Here is a 27,720-nt window from a genome sequence, read left to right as displayed (position 1 = left end):
TGAAAAAAGAGAGATCCTTCTTTTTATTTCATTTTCATACTGTTGTTTTGCATGTAAGTTACATCACCTTATTTTGTCTTTTTTTCCTATTTTCTTCACTTATTTAAATAATGAAATTGGAGAGAAATCTCTTTTTCCTAAGACACAGAAGGACTGTATTTCCTTTTTCTGACAGGGGAGAGGTGGGGAGGGGGTGGTGCAGGCTGAAGGAGGAAGGATCGTTCACAGCATTCACAAACAGACAGACAGACAGACAGGGAGAGAAGGAGGGAGGGAGAGAGAGGGAGGGAGAGGGAGGGACAGAGAGAGGGAGGGAGGAAGAGGGGTCAAGGAGGGAAGTGCAGGAAGAAACAGGGGAGAGAAGGAGAGAGAGAGTGAGTAAGAGAGAGAGAGAGAGAGAGAGAGAGAGAGAGAGAGAGAGAGAGTGGCAGTGTGCTTTGTCATGTTTGAATACAAAAAAACAACCAAAAACAAAAACAAGCAGCTCTTGAACTACAAACATAAAAAAATACCCAAAAAGCAGAAAGACAGGAGAGAGAAAAGAGAAAACGAGGAATACAAGGTAGTTGAGAAGAGTAATGGTCTAGGGGTTGGGGTGCCATTAATCCCCCCCCCCAAACAGAGGGCGAGAGTGAGTTTCGACTGTTTCATGGCGGCTGCTGTTTTATTACTCTTACGCAATGGGACAGGAGCACAAGACGAGTGCGGTTAGATAGAGGGAGAGGAGATGACGACAAAAGAAACCCAAGAAAGACAACGAGAGAGGCTGCAGGAGGCCGTGGGAGTGAAGCGGGAGTGACGAGAGGAAGGAGTGACACTGGTTCTCATGGCCGTAATGGCGAAGCGATCAGCGTGGGAAAGGGCCTAGCCGACGATGGTTTGGGGGGTTACAAAAAAACAGTGGCTGGAGGTGAAGAAGGGTGGGGCATCTGCTCCAAACACTGCTGGTCTGCTCATCCTCCGGACAAAAGGCAGTGGTGGTCGCTATGATCTCTTGTGGTATGTAATGGGAGGGAATAAGGAATAGACAGAGAGAGATAGAGAGACAGGAAGACAGAGACAAAGAGACTGGGAGAGAGAAACAGAGACTGGGAGAGAGAGACAGAGAGACTGGGAGAGAGGGGGGGCTAGTGCAGGAGACAGGGAGAGAATGAAAAGTAAAGAATGATTTGATCTTTTAATAGTAGGTCTCCTTTTCAATCCAGCCTGAGAAGGAGAGAGAGAGACAGAGATACAAAAATTATTTGCCTAATTAGTAGATTCAGAATATATCACTGTATGTGTGTGCATGTGTGTACGTGTGTGTATGTGTGTGTGTTTGCACACGTGTGTCCATCTCATACCTCCTGGGTTTCGGCGTAGGATGAGTTTCCGTATCTCGTCGTAAACAAAGATTAGGAAACTGTATGGGAATGCGCAGAACCACCAGCTTGGCCTGCAGGACAGAACCATAGAAAACACAAGAGATCAGCTGTTAAGGCTCATCTAGCCTCTCAAACTGTTGAGTTTGCAACAGTGACTGGCATTTGCTATATCCATGTTAACCGCCAGGGGGCAATAGTGCTTCAAAGCATCAGAGCAGGGTGGAAGTTTCCAGAAATGATCAACGGCGACCTTGTAAATAAATCTGTGTGTGAGGAAGAGAGAAAGAGAGACAGAGAGAGCGAGCAAACGAGAGATTGTGAGAGAGAGAGAGAGAGGAAGAAAGACAGACAGACGACAGACAGAGAGAGAGACACTCACTTGAGTGGATACATCCTTAAAGCCACATCCATTCCTGGGCAATAAGACAGGAAGGCAGCCAGAGCTGTCTCCTCAAACAGACCAAAGATCAGGATCTTGTTCCTGCAGAGCAGAGAGCAAACACATTCACACACCCAGCTTGCAGTTATGCCAATGTCACCTAGTTTACATTCCTCTACCTCGTTATTTTTTTAAGAATCGCATTTGATTTTCTAAATGAACTATAACATCTACTACCATAGCTGCGCTCATTGAGACTTTACTGGATCTGACAAACAGTGTAGCTCCAGAAGGCTAGAGCATATTACCGAGCACATCCAGATTTCTCTCCATACAGCTTTAGACAAGGTTGCGCTATTGCGATATAAGAGAGTAAGTGAGAGAAGAATGGCGCCTTGGTACAATGAGCACACGCTTAGTCTCAAACTTCTAATTGTAAGTTAGAAGTATACAGATTATCCTGGAAAAACAGCCTTATTGACTATAAGCATGCCCTCCATATCGCAAAATCCTCATACTTATCGGCTTTAATAGAAAAACATAAAATCAATCCAAGACTTCTATTTAAAACTGTATCTAGCCTAACTATGCTAGAAAAAGCTAGACAATTTGATCATATAAGTCCTACTCTCTCGCCATTACACTGGCTTCCGGTTAAATACCGAATAGATTTTTAAAATTCTTCTGTTGACCTATAAGACATTAAATGGTCTTGCTCAACAATATCTGAGTGAACTCATTGCATACTATATCCCATCTCGCCTTCTGCGCTCCCAAAATGCAGGATCTCTCTTAGTTCCAAAAATTTTTAAGACTACAGCCAGAGACATTTTTCCATTAAAGCCCCTCAGTTATGTAATAGCCTTCCTGCTCCAATTCGAGATTCTGACACAGTTCCAATCTTTAAATCTAGACTTAAGACTCACCTGTTTAATCATGACTGTGGTCACCTCCAGGCCCCTCCCTTTAGTTATGCTGCTATGGATAAGCCTGCCGGAGCCACATGCTAATCACTGGCGTGTGAGCTATGTATGTCTGTTTAAATCATTGACTGTCTAAATTGATGTTCGCATACTCAACCTGTATATTTTATCTTGGTTACATGCTTCTACCAAAGACAATTCCATACAAGCACCTAGGAGATGGTCTGGCTTGCCAGTGAATTGCCGTGGTTGATTGTGCCATTGCCGCAAAAGGACACACTGCCAACTACTACCTGAGGCTCACCATCTGCATTGAAGAGACTGTGACTACTCTGCCTGGAATTAGAACTATAACTATAGAACTGTATTTGAACTATGAATACGGACTTCTGCTAGCGGGCCGCCCAATGGAGGATGGGTTCTCTTTTGAGTCTTGGTCCTCCCAAGGTTGCTTACTAATTCCTGCCATCTTAGGGAGTTTTTCCTTGCCATTTTTGCCTCTGGCTTGCTTATTAGGGATCTGTACCCATACAATTGTAAAGCTGCTTTGTGACAACACGTTTTGTACTAAAGTGCTGTATAAATAAATTTGACTTCTAAATGGCTCTTCAGATACAAAAAGTAGTGAAAAGATAAGATTCCACAAGTGTCAGTCAAGTCTGAGGAAACACTTATTTAGCCTATGTCATGTGCTCATGTCTTTATTAGGGCATAAAAAGTATTGATTGAAAGTAAGTATTAAAAGGACAATGCACCAGTTTTAGCAGAAAAGGCCAAAAATAGAATGAGGGAAATAGAGGATACAAAGGGAAGGGAAACAGCAGAGAAGGGACAGATAGGAGAGGAGAGGAGTAAAGTAGAGGGGAGGGGGAGAGGAGAGGACAGGAGGGGAGGAGGGGGAAAGGAGAGGGGAGGATAGGGGAGGGAGGGGAGAGAAGAGGGGAGGGGGAGAGGAGAGGGGAGGATAGGGGAGGGAAGGGAGAGAAGAGGGGAGGGGGAGAGGAGATGGGAGGGAGGGGGAGAGGAGAGGAGGAAAGGAGAGGGAGGGGGAGAGGAGATGGGAGGGAGGGGGAGAGGAGAGGAGGAAAGGAGAGGGAGGGGGAGAGGAGAGGAGGAAAGGAGAGGGAGGGGGAGAGGAGATGGGAGGGAGGGGGAGAGGAGGAAAGGAGAGGGAAGGGAGAGGAGATGGGAGGGAGGGGGAGAGGAGAGGAGGAAAGGAGAGGGAGGGGGAGAGGAGGAAAGGAGAGGGAGGGGGAGAGGAGATGGGAGGGAGGGGGAGAGGAGAGGAGGAAAGGAGAGGGAGGGGGAGAGGAGATGGGAGGGAGGGGGAGAGGAGAGGAGGAAAGGAGAGGGAGGGGGAGAGGAGGAAAGGAGAGGGAGGGGGAGAGGAGATGGGAGGGAGGGGGAGAGGAGAGGAGGAAAGGAGAGGGAGGGGGAGAGGAGATGGGAGGGAGGGGGAGAGGAGAGGAGGAAAGGAGAGGGAGGGGGAGAGGAGGAAAGGAGAGGGAGGGGGAGAGGAGGAAAGGAGAGGGAGGGGGAGAGGAGATGGGAGGGAGGGGGAGAGGAGAGGAGGAAAGGAGAGGGAGGGGGAGAGGAGATGGGAGGGAGGGGGAGAGGAGAGGAGGAAAGGAGAGGGAGGGGGAGAGGAGGGAAACAGGCACTGACCTCATGCCCTGCTGGAACACAGAGTTGCGGCGTGTCTTGCACACGATGACATCAGCCCACTGCACCACCACGATACTGACAAAGAAAGCCGTGTGACAGGTGAACTCCACGATCTTCCTCTGTTCATAGGTCTGAGAACGAGAGACGAGAGAGACGGAGAGAGGAAGAAAAAGAGGAAGGTATATGGGAGAGAGCAAGAAAGATGAAGGGAGAGAGGTGGGGAAGAAGAGAAAGAACAGTAGTGGAGTAAAAAGCAAGGGACTGAATCCTGTTGTCTTCATGTGCATCTTCAGTCTTTACAGTACAACAATGAGGGCTAGACTACATGAAGTACAGCTTTTAACCATTAAAACCAAAGGTCAGTCTTTAATACTCCTCATCTCTTGAAATGGCTTCTTAAAATATGTTGCCTTGGGTTGGTTTTTCCAGAATGTAGGCAGTGGGGACTTTGGCCTACTTGGTTGACTGACTGGAGACAAAATGATGGTACAGCCATGACATGGAGGGTGAGGGTTGTGGGCAATGATAATTCCCAATCTGGGAATCCTCTGTACCTACCCACTGCTGGCCGTAGCTGTCCTCCAGGTCATTGTTGGAGCGGTCGTCCCAGTTCAGACGGATGCCCACTAGTACCGAGGGCAGAAACCCGTTCTCAGCCATGATGACAAAATATGCAAAAAAGCCACCAAGAGCCTGGATCATGCCTACAGAGAGAGAAAGAGAGAGAGAGAGAGAGAGAGAGAGAGAGAGACAGACAGACAGACAGAGATAGAGACAGAGAGAGGTATAAAGAGAGATTGAGTAATAGTTACTAGTTCCTTTCAGTCATTTTTAAAAAGGAGGGACAGACTGCTCCAGCTGAAGAATGATGAACCAAATGAATGTGAAAGTTATTCAGTATAACGGAATGTGACAGCAGTGGAATGAATAAAAACATTTGAAAGCTGTTTCAAATAGAAACTGGCACATTTTACAGACAATATGATTTGCAATCTGAGACATTTGTATGGAGATATGAAAACACAATACACTTTATCACTCCCCTGGAGCGGAAACCTCGCCATGGGAGCTCCGCACACTCGGAGAACACTAAACCTCACATGCAGTGTACGAAATACGATCATACTGGGGAACAGGGATATCTCACTGTGTGGCTGAGTGGAGCACGAGCGATGTAACGTCAGCTGGACAAGCCACACACCCATTCTACTGAGATTCTATCCATTCTATCCACCCATTCTATCCATTCTAGTGGTGTAACGGGCACGACAGCTTCATCCTTTTCTCAGCATGTTCTTCACGAGGCCGTCACCACTGGACAAGACAAAGGTAATCTAATGGCTTGCAAGTCACCTTGCCTAGAGTGTGTGGGCATGCAGTGTGGCTGTGTGCTAACCGATCTGGCCATAGGCGATACTGATGAGACGCTCGTTGACCAGCTTGTCCCTCAGAGGGTTACGGGGCTGACGCTTCATGATGTCACTCTCTGCTGCTTCATAGGCCAGAGAGATGGCAGGCACCTATACACAGAAGCCAGACTGGTAAGGGTATGTGTGTGTGGTGTGCATGTACCGCTGAGTTGGGGCTGTTAGAACGTGCTAATGGTAGGGTGAATCAAGTTAGGTGTCTTGCAGAGCATACTGTATGGCTACACAGGTTTCTGACATGAGATGTTTATAAGGATCTGTGGGACATGGCTTGCATGTATGATATTTGCTCCTATGCTTCTGTGTACAGTGTCATAGTGTCTCACCATGTCAGTGCCTAGGTCAATGCAGAGAATTGTGATGGTGCCCAGAGGTAGAGGTATGTTAACCAAGATGAAAAACAGGAAGGGTGTGATCTCAGGGATGTTACTGGTCAGGGTGTAGGCAATAGACTTCTTCAGGTTATCAAAGATTAGGCGTCCTGTACATATGACACACACAAATACGCACATTCAATAACACAATCATTGTGGCATATTTGAGTGGTGTAGGTAAGTAGTGTAGGTGTTTACGTGAGTGGTGTAGGTAAGTGGTGTAGGTGTTTTAGGTGAGTGGTGTAGGTAAGTGGTATAGGTGTTGTAGGTGAGTGGTGTAGGTGTTGTAGGTGAGTGGTGTAGGTAAGTGGTGTAGGTGTTTTAGGTGAGTGGTGTAGGTAAGTGGTGTAGGTGTTGTAGGTGAGTGGTGTAGGTAAGTGGTGTAGGTGTTTTAGGTGAGTGGTGTAGGTGAGTGGTATAGGTGTTGTAGGTGAGTGGTGTAGGTAAGTGGTGTAGGTGTTTTAGGTGAGTGGTGTAGGTGAGTGGTATAGGTGTTGTAGGTGAGTGGTGTAGGTAAGTGGTGTAGGTGTTTTAGGTGAGTGGTGTAGGTAAGTGGTATAGGTGTTGCAGGTGAGTGGTGTAGGTGTTGTAGGTGAGTGGTGTAGGTGAGTGGTGTAGGTAAGTGGTGTAGGTAAGTGGTGTAGGTGAGTGGTATAGGTGTTGTAGGTGTAGGTAAGTGGTCAGTAGGTTAGTTAGTCTCATTACCAACTGACACAGGAGACATTTTAAGTTTACTGGATTTTAGACGCAGCCAGTGTGAGATGTGTTTTCTCCCCTCTCCCTTTTCCTCACTTACCCTCTTCCACGCCAGTGACAATGGAGGCGAAGTTGTCATCCAGCAGAATCATGTCAGCTGCCTGCTTGGACACATCTGAGCCGGAGATCCCCATAGCTACCCCGATATCAGCCTTCTTCAGGGCTGGCGAGTCATTCACACCATCCCCAGTCACAGCAACGATGGCACCCTGATAAAAACAGTGGCTAAAGTGTGACTAAAAGGATGAACATTTTATTCTACTGAACATTTCTACTTAATGTAACATTAATTAACATAATTTTGTGCCTAGATGTATTTTGCTAATGACGAATCAAAGTAGTTAGCAACATTATCATTTTTGGGACTATTCCTTTACAATTTTTTGCTGCTGCTAAGACACAAAAAGTGGTCCTTATAGCACAATTTTGGAAACTACTAACCCATGTAGCCTATCTATTGACCTGGTACACTAAACCGTAAGCACATTCTCTGCCTTACACTCATTTAGAAATTCTAAAACACACTTTTTGCAAAACATTAAACACAGCTGTTCACATAAGACACAACATTTAAAAATGAAAACCATGTGTTACTTTTGGAAAACACTGCCCTGCAACTGCTACACTCACCTACCAAAATCCACACCCAGTCCTCACACGTTACAACACTTCTAGCTCATTTTTTACAAATCTTTAGACATCAAAGCCTAATCCCTATAAAGAGGCCACAATTTGTAAATCTTGGTTTGCACATCAATGGAGTCCAATATCGCATAGAGATGAAGATGAAGATGAGGAGAGGATGAGCAACCATAGTGGATGAGATCAGAGCCACTCTAGTTGACCAAGTGGTCAAGCATGCATTGGGTTTTCTGGAGGCAAAGGGTCCAACCTTATCTGTGCTGCTACACTGTAGCATCATCCAGACATTTCAAAATGAGAATAGATAAGTAGACCTATCCTCTATACCAGGGGTGCCCATTACGTCGATCCTTCGATCACAAAGGAATGTGGGTAGATCGCATGACAATAAAAAGTAGTGGATGAATGACAGGCTATCGTCCATCTGCACTGACGGTTGTATATATACACCGCCCCCGGTAACAATTTACGTTCGCCACCCAAACAGTCCATGTTTGTTGTCATCTGGGACAACATAAGTTTGCACCAGGCTGCTCAAGTACAAACTGGTTAACTGAACAACCACGATTTGTTGTGCTTCACCTCCACCAAACTCTCCATTGCTGTTGAGTTACTTTTGGCATGGAGGTGGTTGCCAACCCAACCAGGTTACTTTGTCTTTTTGTTTTTCTTTTTTTGTTGTTTTGGCTGTTATTGATATTTGTGAATATTCATGTATATGTGAGACCTCTGACAGACCATCAGTGCAGACTCAAACACATGGTACTAGTGTTTTCCATTTGTCACTTCGGTGTGTAGTCACATATATGAAAGGTTATTCATCTGATATTTGTATGTAGCATTTAGATTCAATGATATAGCTTTGGCAAGAGTTGCAAGAGTTTTGGTTGAAGTGTGTGCTTTTTCCAAGTGTGAGATGTTTTGCCTGTTGTGTGTGTAGCACTGACTGCTGTGTGTTAGGTTTCGACAAAAGAGACAAAGATTCAGAAATTGGGTCTTAGCATCTGCAAAAAAACTGTAAGATTACAACAGGGGTCATTGCCAAGAGTTCAAACTACAGTAATGACACTACATGTGGACATGTCAATGCACATGTGTGTGCAAAGGTAAATGTAGGGAGTGTGGCTATGTGTGTGTCTGGGTGCATGTGTGTGTATGGGTGTGTGGGTGCACGCGTGTGTGTATGTGTGTGCATGCATGTGTGTATGTGTGTGTGTGTGTGTGCGTGTGTGCGCATGCATGTGTGTGTGTGTGTGTGTGTGTACCTGTCTTTGGCAGCCCTCTACAATGATGAGCTTCTGCTGTGGGGAGGTCCTGGCAAAGACAATCTCTGTGTGGTTCTTCAGCACTTCGTCCATCTGCTCCTGGGTCAGATCCTTCAGGTCTGAGCCGTGGATCACACATGCTTTGGCGTCCCTGACAGCACACGGTCCATCAGCATTACACATTGCTATTATACACTATCTCTTCCAGTATTGTGGTTAATAGAATGACATTGTTTAATTCACATATGCAAGTAACATGTAATGGCTGTGTATTTGTTGTCACTGTTGTATACTATACACACTATGTGACTGATACCGTACCTGGGATTGACCTGGCTAACAGGGATGTTAAGACGGGCGGCGATATCCTCCACTGTCTCATTGCCCTCTGAAATGATGCCCACCCCCTTAGCAATGGCCTTGGCTGTGATTGGGTGGTCTCCCGTCACCATGATGACCTTGATGCCGGCTGAGCGGCACTTGCCCACTGCGTCGGGCACGGCGGCACGGGGCGGGTCGATCATGGACATCAGACCAACGAAGCACAGGTTGTCAGTCTGGAAGTTGACGTCATCGGTGTCAAAAGCAAAACCTTTGGGGTACTTGTCCTCTGGCAGAAACAAATGGCAGAAACCTGCACAGACAAGAGGGAGAGAGGGAGAGAGGGAGAGAGAGAGAGAGAGAGAGAGAGAGAGAGAGAGAGAAGCAACAGTGTGTTAATTAAAGGATTCATTTTTATATTTTCTTTCTCAGATTGATACATTTGTTGATATCTTAGATATTGTCAGCAACTAAACTATCCTGTCAGAAAAAAAAGTTGACTAGGCCATCTAAAACACAGCACAAAGAAAATGGCCCTCAGAGGGAATAATCACTAGATTAAAACACAGTAGAACCTATGGAAACATGTTTTTTAAATTTGTTTATTGTTTTTGTTACGTGCTATTAAAAGTTTGATAGTACAATGAATAGCAATAGCAAGATAGTAGCCCCCTAAGATCAATGGAATCAAAAGTAGGGAGAAGGTAGTGTGGAATCGTCAGGGCTGAGACGGGATTTCAGCTTGGCCTGAAGGCCAACTCAGCCACAATGGATTGAGGAGTGCTGCCTCACACTTTGTTTTACTGACAAATAGCTACTAGCAGCAGTTCTGCTACATAAGCAGAATCTGTAAGTAGGCCACTCCACGACAAAAGGCTTTCATCAGTGGAGGAGGACTAGCTCAACTGTCTCGACTGGCTGTCCAATACACTCGTCCTCCTCATATTGCTGGACTAAGCTCTGTCTCTCACCCAGCACTCGTTCCCCCAGGCCCCCCAGCTCCAGGTAGGCGTTCTGGAAGGCCTCCTTCAACTCCTCGTCCATGGGCTGCTCCTTGCCCTGCACTATGATGGTGGAGCAGCGGTCCAGGATGCGCTCTGGCGCCCCCTTCATCACCAGCAGGTAGTGGTTGTTGTTGGAGTCTTCTGTCTCGTGCACCGAAAGCTGTTGATTTGATTGGTTATAGTCAATTAAACAGTTTCCAAATACTGTTCTACAACAAAACATAAGAATAATTTCTTGTACTCTTGTTAATGTAGCTCAAAATGCCACAGGCTTTGATTATTTTAGCGTAGTTCTTCGCCTTCAATCAGTGTTAGGGAAAACCCAATATTGGAAATGATTCTTTACTGTTTAAGAAGCTTACTTCTACATGTACAGAATTTGCAGCAGTAGTTTCACTCACCCTAAACCTAAACTGTGTTACTAACCTGGTACTTGTTGGTGGAGTTGAAGGGAATCTCTGCCACCTTCTTGTACTTATCCCTCATAGCCTTGACTGAGCCACAGGAGAGCTCGATACATTTCAGCAGGGCCGATTCTGAGGCGTCACCAGCCACGTCCCGCTTTAGGATGGGCAGGGACTCCTGGCCTGCCTTAAACACCGCCCTATTACAGAGCGCCGCCACACGGGCAAGTGACACCCATGTCACTGAGGTCTTATCGAAGGATGTTCCTAAAACACAAAACTACCTTTGTTACCTAACAGTCCTAAAGGTGCAATAAATACTTTTTTCTTTGCTCGTTGGTGGGTGGATGGATCATCGCATGGCATAACACTATTTCAAAACAGCAAGTAATCCTGCGTTACTTGTTAACTCTGCACTTCATTGTTGAATATCGTAAGATTTTATGGTGGTTTCTTTTTTACCATTTCATATAGAAATTTGTTTTTCATTTTTTATTAATAGAATTAATTTTCAAGCATTTTTCAAAATGTTTTAAGACATGAATATTACAGTAGACATGCTAGATTGATCATTCTAACACGTCAACATTCTGTTTTATTGAAAAATAAAACTGAAAAGTTACTAGTAAAATATACTCAAAGCAAACATCTTCTGTGATGTTTTTTATAAACTTTATAACTATCAAATTTACTCTGAAACTTCTCAGACTAAGAATGGTTCTATAGAGTCTACAGCCTCTCTACAAAAACACATGTACTCGGATATGGAAATTTATAATACATTAGCTCTCCTCAATGGAGACGTATGACTCCCACCTGACTGGTCCTCAGTGGTGTCGGCCTCATGGATCTGGTTGTCGAACCACATGTGGGCCACAGTCATGCGGTTCTGCGTCAGGGTGCCTGTCTTGTCTGAGCAGATGGTGGAGGTGGAGCCCAGTGTCTCGACAGCTTCAAGGTTCTTCACCAGGCAGTTCTTCCGAGCCATGCGCTTAGCTGTAAGGGTCAGACACACCTGGGAGAGAGAAAGAAGAACAGAGAAAGAAAGAAAAAAAGAAGAGGAGAGAGGAACGAGAGAGACGGAAAGAAAGAGCACCAGCACCGGTGGATAGTTCAGCAGTGTGAAAGAGGAGAGAGAGGACGTGTGACAGCAAGGACACGTGAGACAGAGAGACAGCCATAGTGGGAGGGATATTGGAGAGAAGTTAAAGAGAGCAGAGAGGCAATAAGGAGAGTGTAGAAAAACATGACAAAAGAACAGGGAGAGAGAAGAGAGGCGGTATTAGTGAAATCCCTTCAGTAATCGCAGGGACACGGTGCAGTGCCATGTAGCAGTGCACGTGCAGGACATTCTCGATAGAGGGCCCCTGAAAAGCACAGCAGCACAGCTAAAGCACATTCTAGCTCTTAAGCGCAGTCCGCAGGGACAGGCAAGCCCAGCACAGCCAAGCACAGCGACAAGCAAACAACCGCAAGGGTTGCTTCTAAACACAGCCATCTACCAGCGCCAGCAGAACAGAGATACCACAGAGTAATACTTTTTCAGCCTTTCACACTGGCCTAGGCTCTCGACTCAGTAAGAGTCTGAAAAAGAGGACGAGAGAGAAAGAGAGAAAGAAAGAGAGAGAGAGAAGAACAGACAAAGAAACGGCGAAAGAGTCACAATCACAAATAGTCACAAGAACAGAGGGTCAGAAAGAGTTTAAGGCAAAAAACAAAAACAAAAAAAAAAACACATCTTAGACACAAGCAATCACAGATAGCCATGACAGTAACACAGAGGAGTCACAGACAGTACCACTAGCACAACAAAAGGGGTAAAAAAAAAAACAAACGGGAAGATTAAGAACGAGTTATGTAGAGTGTGACAGACGTACAACCTACACAGCTGCATGTTTACTAAGGCATAGGATAGAATAAAGGTCACACAAACACACACACACACACTCAACAGGACAGAAGATGGATATAGCTTCTATATATACACGCACAACCACAAACCCCTACAGCTGGGAAGTCAAAAATGTACTACTGTCAGTAATAAATACACACATACACACACAACCACACCAAAATGGAGTAACAAAGGAGGCAAAGAACAAAGACGAAAAGGCTGCTGGGTAATGAAGAGCGGCTCTTACAGTGACTGTGGCCAGGAGCCCCTCGGGCACATTGGCCACGATGATGCCGATGAGGAAGATGACTGCTTCCAGCCAGGAGTAGCCCAGAATGATTGACAGGACGAAAAAGGTGACGCCCAGGAAGACGGCCACTCCCGTGATGATGTGGATAAAGTGCTCAATCTCCTTGGCGATGGGGGTCTTGCCTGTCTCCAGCCCAGAGGTGAGGGTGGCGATGCGGCCCATGACGGTGCGGTCTCCAGTGCACACCACGATCCCACGGGCCGTACCTGAGAGAGCCACACGCACCCGGCTTCAAGCAGCACGTGCCACTACACCACAGCACACAGTCCAGCAATTCTACTGCCAGAAATTACTCAAAACTTAGCAGACACTCCTATCATTGAGTGATACATGTACCTTATGAACAGAGAACCTCTCTATTATTAACACATATTATCTTCCTTACTGTTTACTAATAAACATTTGACTCATTTGTTATTCATCTTGAATAAGATGCACCAAACATTGTCATTCACCCGAAATACAGCACCATGTCTTGTTTAATACACATTGTCAGTAAATATTCTAATTTGAGACACATCAAAAATCTTAAATTTCATTTCAACCTCAGACTATTTTTACAGGAAGACTATAAACAAAAGCAATGAAAAACATAGAAAGAGACCAATGGTACAGAGGTGTGGTAAATCTATGGTCTATTACAGAGGTGGGACCAAGTCAGTGTTTTGCAAGTCTCAAGTAAGTCCAAGTCTTTATACCTCAAGTCCCGAGTCAAGTCTCAAGCAAAGACACTCAAGTCAAGTCAAGTCTCGAGTCAAGACAGGCAACAGTCAAGTCAAGTCCCAAGTCTGAAACTTGGAATTTCAAGTCCTTTCGAGTCTTTTTTTTTTTTTTTACCGATGTTGCAGGTATATTTTAAATGTAAATAATAGACATGCGTTCTTTTTTTAAATCTGTATTCTCCTCAAATCTTGATAAAACGTGCAACTGAAAACACGAAGTATAAAAAAAATTAAAATTACACCTCTTTATTGCACAGTTCAATTTGTTAAACTTAGCTGCAAAAATATTCAATTTTCCAGAAATAAATATTATGTGAAAAAGTCATAAGTAGAACTCCATGTTCAAATAAAAAGTGCTGATATTTTCACAGTACAATACAACGAACCATAACAGCATTTTCCCTCTCTTCTCTTATCTGGTTTCTTGGAGAACATGTGTGAGTGACACAAGACAAACAAATATAAGAACTGAACAATTAACAGGAATCTGCAACTTTAGACATTTCAGTAAACTATTCTGCATTGCATTTGCTGGCCAAAAGTCTGTATGTCATTTGTGCACGATGAATGATGTCCCCATAGCTGAAAACTCGCTCCACTTTTGTCAATATATTTTTTTCTCGACGTAGATGTCTTCAAATACACAATCCATGCTGAGATAGAACTGGATATTATGATGGTGACAGAGAGAGGCTCTCTTCCCCGAGTTCAGATACAGAACCCAGGGTTGCCAACTCTCACGCATTGAGCGTGAGACACACGCATTTGACCGTCTTCACACGCTCTCACGCCACACATCCGATTTCTCACGCCGGAAAAAAATCTAGTTTATTTACCTCTGATCCACATCTATGATTCAATGAGTTACTAGTTCGCTCTGGCACCAACCACTGGCGATCGATCGATTGCGATATAATACTTAATTTGTGTCCATTTTACACCCCGCCCGGTAAAAATTTACGTTCGCCAACCCCCCATTTGATTGGTTGTGCTGCAGCTCATGCACACACACACGTACAGAGTGTGGAAAAGCAGAGGACCGGTCTGCGTCAGAAGGACGGAAATGAAATTAATGGGGCGCACTTTATAAATATTAATATGCGTTTTAAAATTTAGATTTGGGGTAAAAAAATGAAGTCTTTGCAAGTAAACAGGTTCAAGTCCAATTCAAGTCCCAAGTTATTGGTGTAAAAGTCCAAGTCAAGTCTAAGTCTCTGAATATTTTTTCAAGTCAAGTCAAAAGTCTTAATATTAATGACTCGAGTCTGACTCGAGTCCAAGTCATGTGACTCGAGTCCCCACCTCTGGTCTATTACATTGACATGCTTTTTTAACTATGCAGTATCAATGATATTCATATGCCCTTCTGTCCCTTTTGTACACTGAATAGTGCATATTTTTTTCCACCATTCTTGTAATAACTAAACTTGCCAGCAGGTGGCAGAGTTGTATTATGGTCCAGCTCCAATCTAACTTTAGGTGTGGGAAAGCACAGAGTGGCAGCACCCTGCTGACAGGGAGAGGAAACACAGTCAGCACCTCACTAAAGCACATCATTAATCTGCTGACCTCTCGTGGACCTCTTGAGTGGGAGACCTGCTGACAGCAGCCATGAGGCAGGACACACTGATCATGGGACAGCCGCCCCACAGCCACCCAGTTAGGGTGAGAAGGTAATGTGGACTCCTGGCTTACAGAAGGTAACATGGACTCCTGGTTCCTGGCTTACAGAAGGTAACATGGACTCCTGACTTACAGAAAGCTTTCTTGGGTCCAGAGTGTGAGTGATCTAAACTGTGAAAATGAACAGCAGGAAAGGTGTGCAGGTATATATGCTTCTCTGGATCGCTTCTCTGGGATCGCTGGCTTTGCTTGGTGTGGTTTTTAATCACAGCATGTCCAATGGCTACTTTAGTCTGTTCATCCCCTGAATATTTTTAAATGCCTCTTATCATTCAGAAATGTAATTTCAATTGCGGTAATTTGGAATTAAGGTTATTTTGTTTTTCATCCCTGCGTTTTCTAGCATGCCAGTTATCTATAAACGTTATTAAATTTGTCAAATTTATCTGTTGTTGCTGTAGCATCATTTGGACAGTGAAACCTGAGAATCAGCTGGACCCCATGAATACAGACTTAGGTTTTGTCAGCTTGATCTTCCAGTAATAAGAAAATACTCCTGAAAAAAAAAACTATATATCCCTATTTTATATTTGTATTAATCCTGGAGAAAGCAAGAAAGAGAAAGTAAGAGAAACAGAAAGAGGGATGGAGAGAGCTTGTGTGGGCGACTGATCAGCAACAAGATTGGGTGACAAGAAGGCAGGGGAATGGGAGAGGTGGTTGTCACGGCAACGCTTTCTTCTCATCCAGCTCTCAGCAAAAAGGAGGCCAGATCAAAAATAAACATGTGGCGGAAGCGGAGGTGCGGAGCGGGACGGGGGAGAGGAGGGTGTGTGCCACCTGGGGCCAGAGGCCATGCAGGGGGTGGGGCCAGCAGCAGCAGCTACTGCAGGAACAGCACCTTCAACGCAGTTGGTGGAGAAGAATGCGATGTTGCGGGTTTCCAGGGGGTTGTCATGGGTGCAGTCGGGTGACCGCGTCTGAGGCTCTGACTCGCCAGTCAGAGAGGAGTTGTCAACCTTAACGATAAACAAAACCAGATGATAACCAGATCATCCAGAGTGACATGTGCATCAATATGGCAGTGTGTTTGCTCTTTGAGACCTGAACTCCCAACTCTGGTGTTAGCGCCTAGAACAACCTACTGTACTATGGTAGCTACTAGAGCATTAAAAACGTTACAATGTTATCATACCTCACACAAATGTTGTTCACTAGCAATCCTATTTTGAGTGTGTGAGTATATGTGCGTGTGTGAGAGAGATATACCTTGCAGCCATGAGCAGAGATAATTCGAAGGTCAGCAGGAATCCTGTCTCCTCCTTTCACCTCCACCAGATCTCCAGCTACAACCTCCTCAGCATTGATCTGCAGCTTCTCACCCTCACGGATCACTAATGCTTGCTATGTCACACACGCACGCACGCACACTCAAATTTAGACCATCTATCTAAAAAGCTTGCAGACATTCTGTATTGAATTTTTGTTATAGCACAGATGTTATATCAATAGTTATAGTCATTCTGATTCTCTGAGGCTGGCTTTCTTTGGTAATTACTGGGCTTTATAAACCACAAAATGTGATATCCTTTCAGGTATTTTCAGCTTGAGGCTGAGAATATCTCAAGAGATTTAGGTTTTTGTGACATAAACAAAGATCTTTGCATTTCTAGGGTAGCCATGGTACCTGGGGCACCATGTTCTTGAATGACTCCATGATCTTTGAGCTCTTAGCCTCCTGGAAGTAGGAGAAGCAGCCGGTAATGATGACCACAGCAGACAGCACGATGCCCAGGTACAGCTGAGGAAAGAGGGAGAATATGGATTAGGATGTCCTTAATCTAGTGATTATTCTCCTTTGACTTCTTTTAATGGATTTTCTCCACTTTTCATCTCTACTACTCTTCTGGCTTAGAAGGAAGTATTTGACTCAATGTACTAATACAACTGATAGATGTAGACTGCATTTCAGTTTGCCCTTTATAAACAAGAAGCATCCAACCTAGAGATGTACATTCCTTCAGAACCTAGTTTCAGATCTATTTTAATATACCTGTTCCTGAGAACCTTCACGGACTGGATCAGGTGTGATGAGTGTTGGTAGTAAATTCTAAAATCATTGATCTCCAACATAAAATTGCATCCTAGCTCTGTGCTAGCATTGTATGTGCCCTTGTGTGTAGACAGCACTACATCCAAACACAGCTCTAATCCCCCATGGTCTCCTCAAGGACGTCCATCTACCCCCACTGATTAATCTGTGCCTGTGCATGTGTGCGCGTGCCCTCACGTTGTCTCCAGCCGGCTCATCTTCAGTGACGGCCTGGATGGCATAGGCCAAGAAGCAGAGGATGGCTCCGATCCACAACAGGATGGAGAAGCCCCCAAAGAGCTGGCGGCAGAACTTGACCCACTCTGGGGTGGTGGGGGGAGGGGTGAGAGCGTTAGGACCGTCCCGGGCCAGGTACTCAGCTGCCTTGGCATTAGTCAGACCCTAGCCACAGACAGATGGCATTGTCAGACGATGTATTATTAAGACCACTTATGATTACAATGATGATGCATTGGAATAATTCTATTTAAAAGCTTTCATCAACAATACTTCAGAACAGAACGTGGTCAATGCAGCATTAAGAATCCGGTTGCAGAACAGTTTTTTTTTACATTTTTTAATAATGAAAGAAGATGGTGAAATAGACATAAATGACAGACACATATTTGGTATCCAAATTAAACATACAGAAAAATATGTAATATGTTGCATTCAAACAGCAAATACCTATATTTTAAAGTGAAAAAATCTAAAGAATAGCAGCATTTTGTTCTGTGAAGGTCTTCTGGAGGCAAACAGTATTGTTCTATAATCTCTTTTGCTGCTGTTAAACTGCTGTTTCTCAATTATTTGTGAGTCATTGCTATACATCAGTGGGACATCTAGAAAGTAGACATCCTCCCCTCCCTGTAAATTCTGGAAGTACAGAAGTTACCTCCTCCTAAAAGCATAACCCTCAGGACAGCCGTATGTATCAAAGTGATTTTTCAAAGTTTTTGGAAGGTTTTGTTTTCTTGGTTGTGCTTAAGATCTCCTGTTTACATTATGCATTGGGCCTACCTGAAGAAGGTTTGCATTCGTGTGACATTTTGTATCTAATGCAGTGAGATGGTAGATGGAAAAAGAGACCTTGTACATAGTAAATGTCACAAATTACAGATACAGAAGGCTTTTTCCAGTCAGGTTTTCATGCCATAGTGGCTGTTCCTTTCTAAAAGGTTAGTTGTTAGAGGCTACATGGAGTAAACCAAAAGACACCAGAACCATGAGAAGCAAGAATCTCTGGTCTGATTAAACATCAGACTATTTGGCTAAAATTCTAAATGACTTTTATGGAGAAAATTAAAACCATCTGAAAGATGAGAAATTACAGCACCTAATTTTGGAAGGAACAAGTTATTTTCAGGAATGGACAGTGCACAAAGACTGTAAGTGAGAATAATTAGAACTGGATTTAATGTTAGAGTAAATTAAAATCCAAAAGCAAAAGGATTGTTGGGTCCGAAACCTCATAAAACAGATGACAACCATATATCGCAAATAATATCTTAGAGCTCTGACACAATGGACAGGAATGCTTGAAATTTCAGGTGTATGGATCTTACAGCCCTCAGAGATTAACTTAAGCTGGGGATTACCATTTATGATAGAACATGGTGTAGTCTGTTATCTTCATTGTAAATACTAATGTTTTAGTCCAAATTTACAGTACAGGTGTCTAGTCGTTTGTGTTGTACATTAATCTCCCCCATCTTCCATTGTTTCCTCCAGAATAGAGAGTCCCTCAAAACACAGATGAGCCTCCAAAATTGACTTTTAAGATGGCACTCCTCAGAGCACAGGTCTACAAACCAACTGTGAAGGGGTTTGGCATGAGTCCACATTTGTGGGACATGTCAATTGTGGGTTGTTCAGGGTTCAAACAAAGTTTATCATCAGAAAAAGTAGGCTAAATTAATTAACTCCTGTTACCATCCCTACCATCAAACATGGTGGTGTAAGCTATTTGCTGTAGGGATGTTTTTCTTGTCAAGATGGAGAGATAGATGTAGAAATAAACAGAGCAATAGTGGATGAAAACATGTACACGGTAATCAATATTTCAGGCTGGGACAAAGGTTCACATTTCAACATCTCAAAGCAGACCACCAGGAATGATCAGGCTTGGATTTGTGAAAAATACTGAAATTCCTGCAGTAGCCCAGCTAGAGTTCAAACCTGAATTCAGTAGAGTGCTCTGGTGACACATTACGTGCAAATGCGCTCCTTATGAAAACTGAATTATAATTCTGTAAAGACAAAATTGGAAAAACATCCAACGGAAGGGTGTGCCAAGTCTGAAGGATCATTCCCAAATCCAGAGCCTGTCAACATTGCCAACATTGTGATCTAAACACATACTAAATTAAATTAAAGGATCTGAATATTTATATTCAAGGAGTTTTGTTTTGTTTTACAAAATATTCCAAAAATCTGTTTTTACTTTGTCATTATAGAGTATTGTGTATAGACTGATAAGAAAAATCCATTTTACGATGAGTCTGAAACATTCCCAAAATGTGAAATTTGGAAAGGGTCTGAACGTAAAGTGTCAAAACCTTTTGATACTCAAAGGTTTGTAGATCGGAGGTCTTTTCTGTGCTACACTGACATATGAATATGTCCTTTCAGGTTTCATATAAGGCTAAGTAACACATAGCAACATACCACTATAAAGGTAAAGGGATTCTGGAAAATACTTATTTCAACATAATAAAAGTGTTATTTCCAAAATTAACAGAAAAGAGGAACTTGACTATAAAAAGTGACTAATTAGCTGTCAAGTTTATACTGTTCAACATCTAAGTCATTATCATGATGAATTCTGATGTCTGCTTCTTGATAGCTTTGTGATAGCTTCACATGCTGTTTAAGGATGCATCTTAGCACGTTATATGTTGTTAGTGTGTTGAATATGCATTTTCTCTAGTCTTCCATGAGAAAGTTAGTCAGGATATTTTTGGGACTTGAAACATGTACAGGATAAGCATGGAACCATGGAACTCACCTGCACAATGTCAGTGCTGTACTTTCGGCACACTTCTTCGACAGACATCTTATGTTCTGTCTAAAAGGCAGAGGGAACAGCAGAGAGAGAGAGAGAGAGAGAGAGAGAGAGGTGGTGGGATGGAGGGAGGAAAAGTGGAATTACTTAGACGTTAGTCACTATGAAAATATTATGCAAAGAGCTAAATATGGACAAATTAGTTTACAGATGAAAGTATTGTTAATCAATATATTTAAATAGTTTAGTCAATTCTGTATTCTAAATTAGTGATTGTATTACCTTGCTGTTTATTTGCCACTTAAAAAGTATTATTTTATCATTCCTTATTTTTATGTAATGACCTCAACTGAAATGAAAATTGTAACTCATTATTGAGTAATTGTAATGAGTGTGAAAAAATATAACAGCGGGTGTGCAGGAATAACTCTTCACCTAAAATTTATATGCATGTGGGCATATGTCTGTGTCTTTGTATGAAACCATTAAATTTTTATGCTCAGGAAGCTTTTTTGGTCTGCATTATGAAAACGACTGACAATTTTTTTCATGCAAGTATCAGCAGAACTATGTCTGAGTTTCTTGGAAATCTTCCATTGTAGCACAGAATCTGAATGGTTTTCTGAGTCTTACCGCTAAGAATGTCTGGGTTTGTAAAATCTGGTGTCTTGCAAGCTGAATGACTGGGAGGAGTGCCAAAATATTAGTCCACACTTTGCAACTATTACAGTGACAGCTAATGATAAAACTTTAGGTTCACTACATCTTGTTAATGTGCATTTGAGCAAGTGGGAATGTGTCTCCATTACATGGACAATAAAGGTATTTTTACATTTTATGGGTTGTTCTTCTGAACCACTTACATGTAGAATATAAAAAAACACTTGCTGATCTTTCATGTTACAGCTAAGAAATGCATAATAGCTTGCTAATTGCAGCTCATTTGTGTGGGTGCTGAAATTATTATTATTTTTTCTCATTGAACAAAGCGTAACACATTATTAGCTAGATTATTAAGACCAATCTAAATTCTTATCAAAATCAACATTGTCGTGAACATTACATGCTGTAAACTAATAACCTATAATGTTAACCAAGTGTCTGTGATGGTTAACATTGTCAGTGGTCAGTGATCCAGCTGTATATAGCTGTCTATTTACTTAACACATGCTAATTAATGGGAGAACAATGCTCCTTCTTCATAGGCAAAAAGGTGTTTACTGCTGTCTTTACTGCTAACTCATTTGCCACTAAAATAAAAAATAGATAGCTATTGCATGAATGTGCTGAGAGTACTTGAGCATATTTGTTTTAGGTTTTTGGTTAAGGGAATAGCTCAACATGTCAGGAAGACAGCAAGGCTCTTCTAGTGTAGGCTGCCAGGCAACATGAAATATCCCAAGGATTTCAGTTTGGTGACTGGAGTGAAGGTTCAACTCTAGGCCCAACAATATTTAACTAGAGTAATGACTGTGAAACAACATGTATTTTAGTGTGTTTGTGACTTACCAGCGGTACTTCTCTCTTGAGGTCATCCAGATCCTTCCCTCCCTTCTTCTTAGGAGAGTCCTTTTCATCATTGTCCGTCGTGGTTGCCACGCGGTAGCTGTCCGACCGTCCATACTGCAGAGAGAGAGAGGAAGAGAGAAAGGGAAGAAGAGTCAGACAGCAAGTGATTTCTTGCAACAACTGTTGGTAAGAACACAGAGGGACTGATCCAATTAAAGATCCAGATCAACAAAACCAGAGTGTGTAGAGTCCAGAGACAAAGGGCAAGTCCAGATCATTCAACAAAGCATCAGCCAGAATGAAGCCTGGACTACAAATCTTACTCTCATATATGCCAACATGGAGCTGAGCACTGCAGCAAATGGTGTGTCATTTTTAGAGCCAGCCCACTTGTCTCCATTATGTGAGTGCTGTCACTAGATGATTAGAACAAGCAGTAATCATCTTTTTGGACTAGAGAGCTGTTAGCATGGCACCCTGCCTCCCTCCCTGCTCCCAGCCATCTTTTTGCAGAGAAAAATCCTGCCTGTGACACAAAAACAAGAGATTATGGAAGCAAAGAGGAGCAGTTCAGATGTCACAGTCGAATAAACATTGACATCGTTGAATGTGACTTTGGCTTAAAGCTTTTCCAAAACTATGTGCGGTTAAAGCAAATTGACTAGCTGTAATGAAAACCACATCCATCTGCCAAGGACATGACATTGCCCAGACTTAGATTAGTTTTTAAACCTAAGCTAAGGACTTTCAGTGGTGACTCACCAATGAAATTAGATTAGTCCAGAACTGCCATTATTCTGTGTCCAGTACAATGGTGCTGAGTGTATTGGCATTTACTTCTGTAGTTCTGTCAATCAATCTAAGTAGCCATCAAAGGATGCATTATTTAAGATTTTACGTACCACATCAATTAGCCCAGTTTCAGCTTTTCAGGTGCAGTCATTCCTGCTTCAGAAACACCACTGGATATACAGACCTGAGTTTTATACTGTGTCTCATGTGTATAATAACACAGCAAGAGATCATAATGTAAGATTACACGGTCTTTTACATTGAAAGTGTTTACTTAAATAATTTGCTTTATATTGTATTTGTATTATATTTACACATTCAATGTACAGATATTTCATGAAGATCATGTGCATGATCTGCAACTTCTCTGTATATCAGACTAGCACAAATGTATGGACACAGAAAGACAGGAGATTGTTAGGTTGAATAGTTAATGCTGGGCATTTTCATTTAGATTTATGCAGCTTTGTTCAGGGTTTAAACTATATATGTGAACTAAATATGAAGAGGTGAAATACTGTTCTGCTTGAATATTTTTAGATGGTTTATGTCAGTATCCAACTAGGCTGCAAGGAAGCTGAAGAACCGTGACTGTGTGAGGACTGGGACCAACAGCACTTCATGCTGAAGATCCTCTTGGCTCACTGTACACAGGTTCCAGTGCCCAAGAGGGAACCACCATGCATTAAGAGAACTGATATATCAGACACTGCTGCACACCCACCCACACCCATACCACAGGACATGCTCAGATCCTCTGCAATCCCCTGTGGTTGGGGAGGGGTGTGTGTGTGTGTGGGTGTACTGACGGTTGATTTAATGTGGTTAATCCACTCTTGGTCAATCTACAGATGTGGCAGTATGTTGTGTCTCTCCAGAACAAGTATTTTGAGCTGCTAACTATATTTCATGATGAAAATCCATCATGTAATAAACTGATGTAATAAACTGAGTGTATATTACATATCATAAACCAGCAACAAACTAAACAAAACCAGAACATGTGCAAAATGTTCACCAAAACAGATAAAAACACATGACATCTCCATATTATATTCATACAGGTTTACAGCATTTGTGTTTCTGTTTAATGTGATCAAGTTGGCCATGTGTCATGACTCTGACTGTGAGAAGAACAGGATTATGATTGTTAAGATTATCCCACTGCACAAGTGCTCTAACTCTGTTTAAATAACCCTATTTTACTCATTCTGTATACCCTCTCTGATGTACCATGCCCAGTAATACTTACCTTAATTTTTTCAAATTCTTTTAGTCTTTCAATATTTTCTATAGTTCAGCAGGTCAGGTCTTTAATTCTTTCACACCATTACACTGACCCTCCTGCTCATACATATGGACAAATTTGCATAAACATCCCATAAAGACTGTGCCTCCTCATCTTCATTCAGAAGGTGTAATCCACGTGACCTTTCCCATTCCCTTCTATTCTCATGGTTACTACTCAGCCTGCATTCTCACACATGCACACATGGTTTATCTCAAACCAATGTCAGCTGCTGGTGGTTAGTTGTGTACAAAGCATTTTTTCAAAGCTTGTTGGTAGCTATGGCCTATGATTTCCATGATGTCACCACATCATAAAGATGGTACCTTAGCCACAGCATTATGCTGTTAACTTGACATAATTTAACAGTGCTTCATCTAGACCCATTAACTTCATTGCTTTTTACAATACAGCAAATCCAGACAGATAAAACACATATTGTGGTAAAATATGATTTAAAAATTACTATAAATTTGTCTTGAAAGAAAGAAAATGCTTTCAAATATCATTGATTTTTGATAGGGCTAAAGAATATGACATCACGAGGAATCAGTGACTAGCAGGACAGCCTGCACATATTGATTGGATGACAGTAGGCTGTGCCATAAAACCCATATTATGGTTGACATATGGAAAACTACATGAACACAAACGCAGGAGACGATTCCAGTCGATGAAAATTAGATTAATGTAGAGGTTAATACAACCACGTATTCTAACGTTTTTTCTTCAATCTACATCTACATTATATGTATGGTTTTGGCAGATGCTCTTATCCACAAAGACTTACATATTTTTTAGGAATCCATCTGCGACGCATTCTGTCGGTTTCTCTCCCTCACACACACACACACACACGCACACACACACACACACACACACACACACACACACAACTGGGATCCCTATAACACCTCCTCCCGTTGGTTGCGTAATATACTGATTTGTATGCATCGCAGCAACACCTAGATGTTTGTCAGACTTAAAATGAAAGAATACGCTAATATATCTAATGTAGCGCATTAAAATGTTCGCTACAACAACGAGTAGATGGCTATATTAATCTAAGCAACTGCTTATCTTACATTTTTAATTATGCGCAAGACGACGATAACCTGTTCTCACGGCTTGTATTATGATCGATAGCCACGTCCTTCGCTCTCTAAGCTTCTGGGTTGGTTGCATTATCTGGATCCGCTCAACCAGTGGCTACACATCAGGAATCAGCCTCTGCCAATCGCTCGTTACGAAATATCCCTGCAACCCTTTATCACAAATGAGTACGACACCACAAGTCGAAACTGCCTCAAGGTGACACCATTCCTATCGTTTTATTATACCCTCCAGAAATCGTTTGGCGACACACCTCCACGCGACCCCTCAAGTTCGTCTCCTCGCGCCTGCCGCAAGTACCGTATTGATTTGAATGGCCTGTTTGGGGTGTCTAATAGCCCCTACCATTCGACATTATTAAACCTAAGGAATGACTGCATCCGTTTCCACTCTCGTTGCCCAGCTTCCTTTCTGACGCACTCAGTGACTGTCGAACACAGTTCTCCTTCCGTTTGCCCGACCGACAAGAATATCCCGCAACCTGCTATATTCACAACATATAGCTTAGTGAGAGAATTATAAAGCCACAGTCGAAGCATAAACGTCAAAACGACACAGGTATTTTTCTTATTATTCCATATTATTATATTCCCTTGTGAGCAACCCCATCGATTCTAATTGTGGAACTTTTATTCCATCAATGTTTTAATATAGACTACATATAACCGGCATGAATAAAAATATATACCCAATGCTATGTCTTAACTGTAAAACATCCGTCTGAATTGGAAAGCTAATCAATGCTGAAACTGGGGGAGTCGGCATTAATCTTCCTGTAGTTATCTGCGCCCGGCTTTGTCAGTCGTCTGCGCTTCATCGACTATTTTGACTCACTGGATGTCACGAATCCAGCATACGGCACGTCTGTGTTTGCCTGAGAAAAAGGGCAGGCAGTGTATTTGCACCCCCAACAAACCCCGAGTCTCCATCCTTTACTTCTGTAATTATCTGCAGCATTTTACAGGACTACATATTTTCAGGACTACGGTAAAACCGTACAAGGATAGTTCATGGACTGGGGCGTAAAAATGTGGTTGACCTTATATGCCATTTAATGCGCCTGTAGATCTTGGACAAATGTCATGGATTATCCTATAAACGAGTCACGCATTAATAATGATAATGTGCACATATATTAAAATTTAAGTCCGTTTATCGACACGTATTAGCCTATTTATGGTATTGTAATAAATGACGTCCGTATTTTGCATATTAGTTCGTAGGCTACATGATATTTTGTTTAACATATAGAAGGTAAATTCGACGACGGGTTCCCCCTTTTCTTCTAACTGCATTATGACGCACCGCGCGCGCTAGACTGAGAACCATCATGTATTGACAAACCTGGCGCAACCGGGAAAGCGGTGTGAGACGCATCCCGAAAAGGGTGCCATTATTTTACAATGTCAGTGATGCTAGACCAGCCTATGGCAACCATAACCCACGGGTAAAATAAATTATAACGATAGGATGAAGATAGAGGAATAGTGATTAAAGGGGATTGCCATTTACTCCCGCTAAGAAAACGCGCAAATTTGGGATGATTTGACAGGTTACGACAAACTGCAATCTTTCCATTGTATTATAGTTTAAAAATGCGTCGCTCAATTATTACAGACCAGGCAGCAAATATACATAGTTCAGTAAACCACGCACTGTCTAATTAAACAGTTCTTACCCCCATTTCGGCGTAGTCAGTCGGTGTTTCTGTAGTCGATCAAACTGCGCTTGGCTTCAGTCAACCAGAAGTGAAGATATAGAGGTGTGGGGTGGAGAACGATGATGTCGCGCCCAAAAGGAGAGCGTGAAAAAAGATTCGGTCTGACTGGAGCAGCTGTTAAATTACAGAAAATAATGAATTAAACAGATATGTTCTTGTATCATACACAGTAACAGACACAACAGGGACCTCATGAAGAAAATTTCCTTAGCACATAGCGCATCGAGGTACTTTCGCCAAGGTGAGAAAATATAAAACGGTATGCTAGGCAGCGATTATGGGGGCGTCTCGGGCGGTGCGCTGAATCAGACGCAAACGATGCCGGTAAATTGAAGAACCGAAGCACTTTGCTCTATGTGACGTGTACTTCCGCCTGTACCGCCAGCTGCCGTAGCACACCGCGATCCACACACTCCGCGCCTGAAATAAGACCTTGGTGAGTGCGTCAGGTGTAAAACCTAGGTTTTGAAAGGCAAAGTTTGAGAGGTTGGTTCCATAATAAACAATTTATGCCACAGAAAGTTTAATATACTCAATATATACTCAATAATACAATAATACATGTATTATGAACAGTGATGCCGGTAACGTGTTACTTAGTAACGCGTTACTGTAGTCGGACTACTTTTTTCAGTAACGAGTAGTCTAACGCAACTACTATTTAAAAACTAGTAGTCAGATTAAAGTTACTTATCTAAAACATCGTGCGTTACTATTTCTGCATTTCGGGGGAACGTAGGTTATATTTATTCATTCTTATTTTTTGGCTACACGTTTCTTACGCGGTTACGTAATCTCTGCTCTGCGGCGCCAAAGTCAGATGGAAGGAGAGGTTCGCCTTTAGCAGCTGGAAATACAGGCATTATTTTGATTTTATTTCGGCTCAGGAAGACAACATTAAGGTCCGTTGTACACTCTGTCCTGGCGACAGAGTGCTGTCTACTTTCAAAAACACAACGTCAAACCTGAAAAAAAAACCGGGGCTTGGCGGCGAACGTAAATTGTTACCGGGCGGGGTGTAAAATGGACTAAATTCAGTATTATATCGCGATCGATCGATCGCCGGTGGTTGGCGCCAGATCGAACTAGTAACTCATTGAATCATAGATGTGGATCAGAGGTAAATTAA

The 27,720-nt window shown here is 42.7% G+C and overlaps 1 protein-coding gene across 2 annotated transcripts; it reads right to left on the bottom strand.

Moving 5' to 3' along the window:
* atp1a3a (ATPase Na+/K+ transporting subunit alpha 3a) lies at window positions 1–26,935 on the bottom strand. Of its 2 annotated transcripts, none has more exons than XM_077009582.1 (21): window positions 26,550–26,935; window positions 21,679–21,792; window positions 20,173–20,232; window positions 17,364–17,567; window positions 16,761–16,874; window positions 16,343–16,477; window positions 15,975–16,092; window positions 12,666–12,934; window positions 11,341–11,539; window positions 10,547–10,791; window positions 10,088–10,280; window positions 9,117–9,429; window positions 8,796–8,946; window positions 6,929–7,097; window positions 6,085–6,239; window positions 5,728–5,851; window positions 4,890–5,035; window positions 4,332–4,462; window positions 1,744–1,845; window positions 1,344–1,435; window positions 1–1,206 (listed from the first exon to the last, which is right to left on the bottom strand). In XM_077009582.1, the coding sequence occupies exons 1-21, from the start codon at window positions 26,553–26,555 to the stop codon at window positions 1,178–1,180; spliced, it is 3,069 nt and encodes a 1,022-aa protein (XP_076865697.1). In that variant the 5' UTR covers window positions 26,556–26,935; the 3' UTR covers window positions 1–1,177. The 2 variants fall into 2 exon arrangements, with proteins under 2 accessions (XP_076865697.1, XP_076865696.1); XM_077009581.1 differs by lacking the exon at window positions 26,550–26,935 and adding an exon at window positions 24,549–24,674.
* Window positions 26,936–27,720: the final 785 nt, after the last annotated feature.

This window comes from Brachyhypopomus gauderio, chromosome 6, assembly GCF_052324685.1.
Source record: "Brachyhypopomus gauderio isolate BG-103 chromosome 6, BGAUD_0.2, whole genome shotgun sequence".
NCBI classification, from domain to species: Eukaryota; Metazoa; Chordata; class Actinopteri; order Gymnotiformes; family Hypopomidae; genus Brachyhypopomus; species Brachyhypopomus gauderio.
The sequence above is the reverse complement of the archived record's forward strand: the minus strand, read 5'-3'. Positions and strand labels throughout refer to the sequence as shown.

Bases quoted from the DNA above. Each gene is read 5' to 3' on its own strand.
- atp1a3a (XM_077009581.1), bottom strand. From the start codon at position 24,578: ATGCGTCGCAGATGGATTCCTAAAAAATAT. The intron at 20,233-21,678 runs GTAAGTCACAAA...TCTGCCTTTTAG, and splicing joins TCAAGAGAGAAGTACCGCTG to ACAGAACATAAGATGTCTGT. The intron at 7,098-8,795 runs GTACACACACAC...TGTTTTTATCAG, and splicing joins TAGAGGGCTGCCAAAGACAG to GGTGCCATCGTTGCTGTGAC.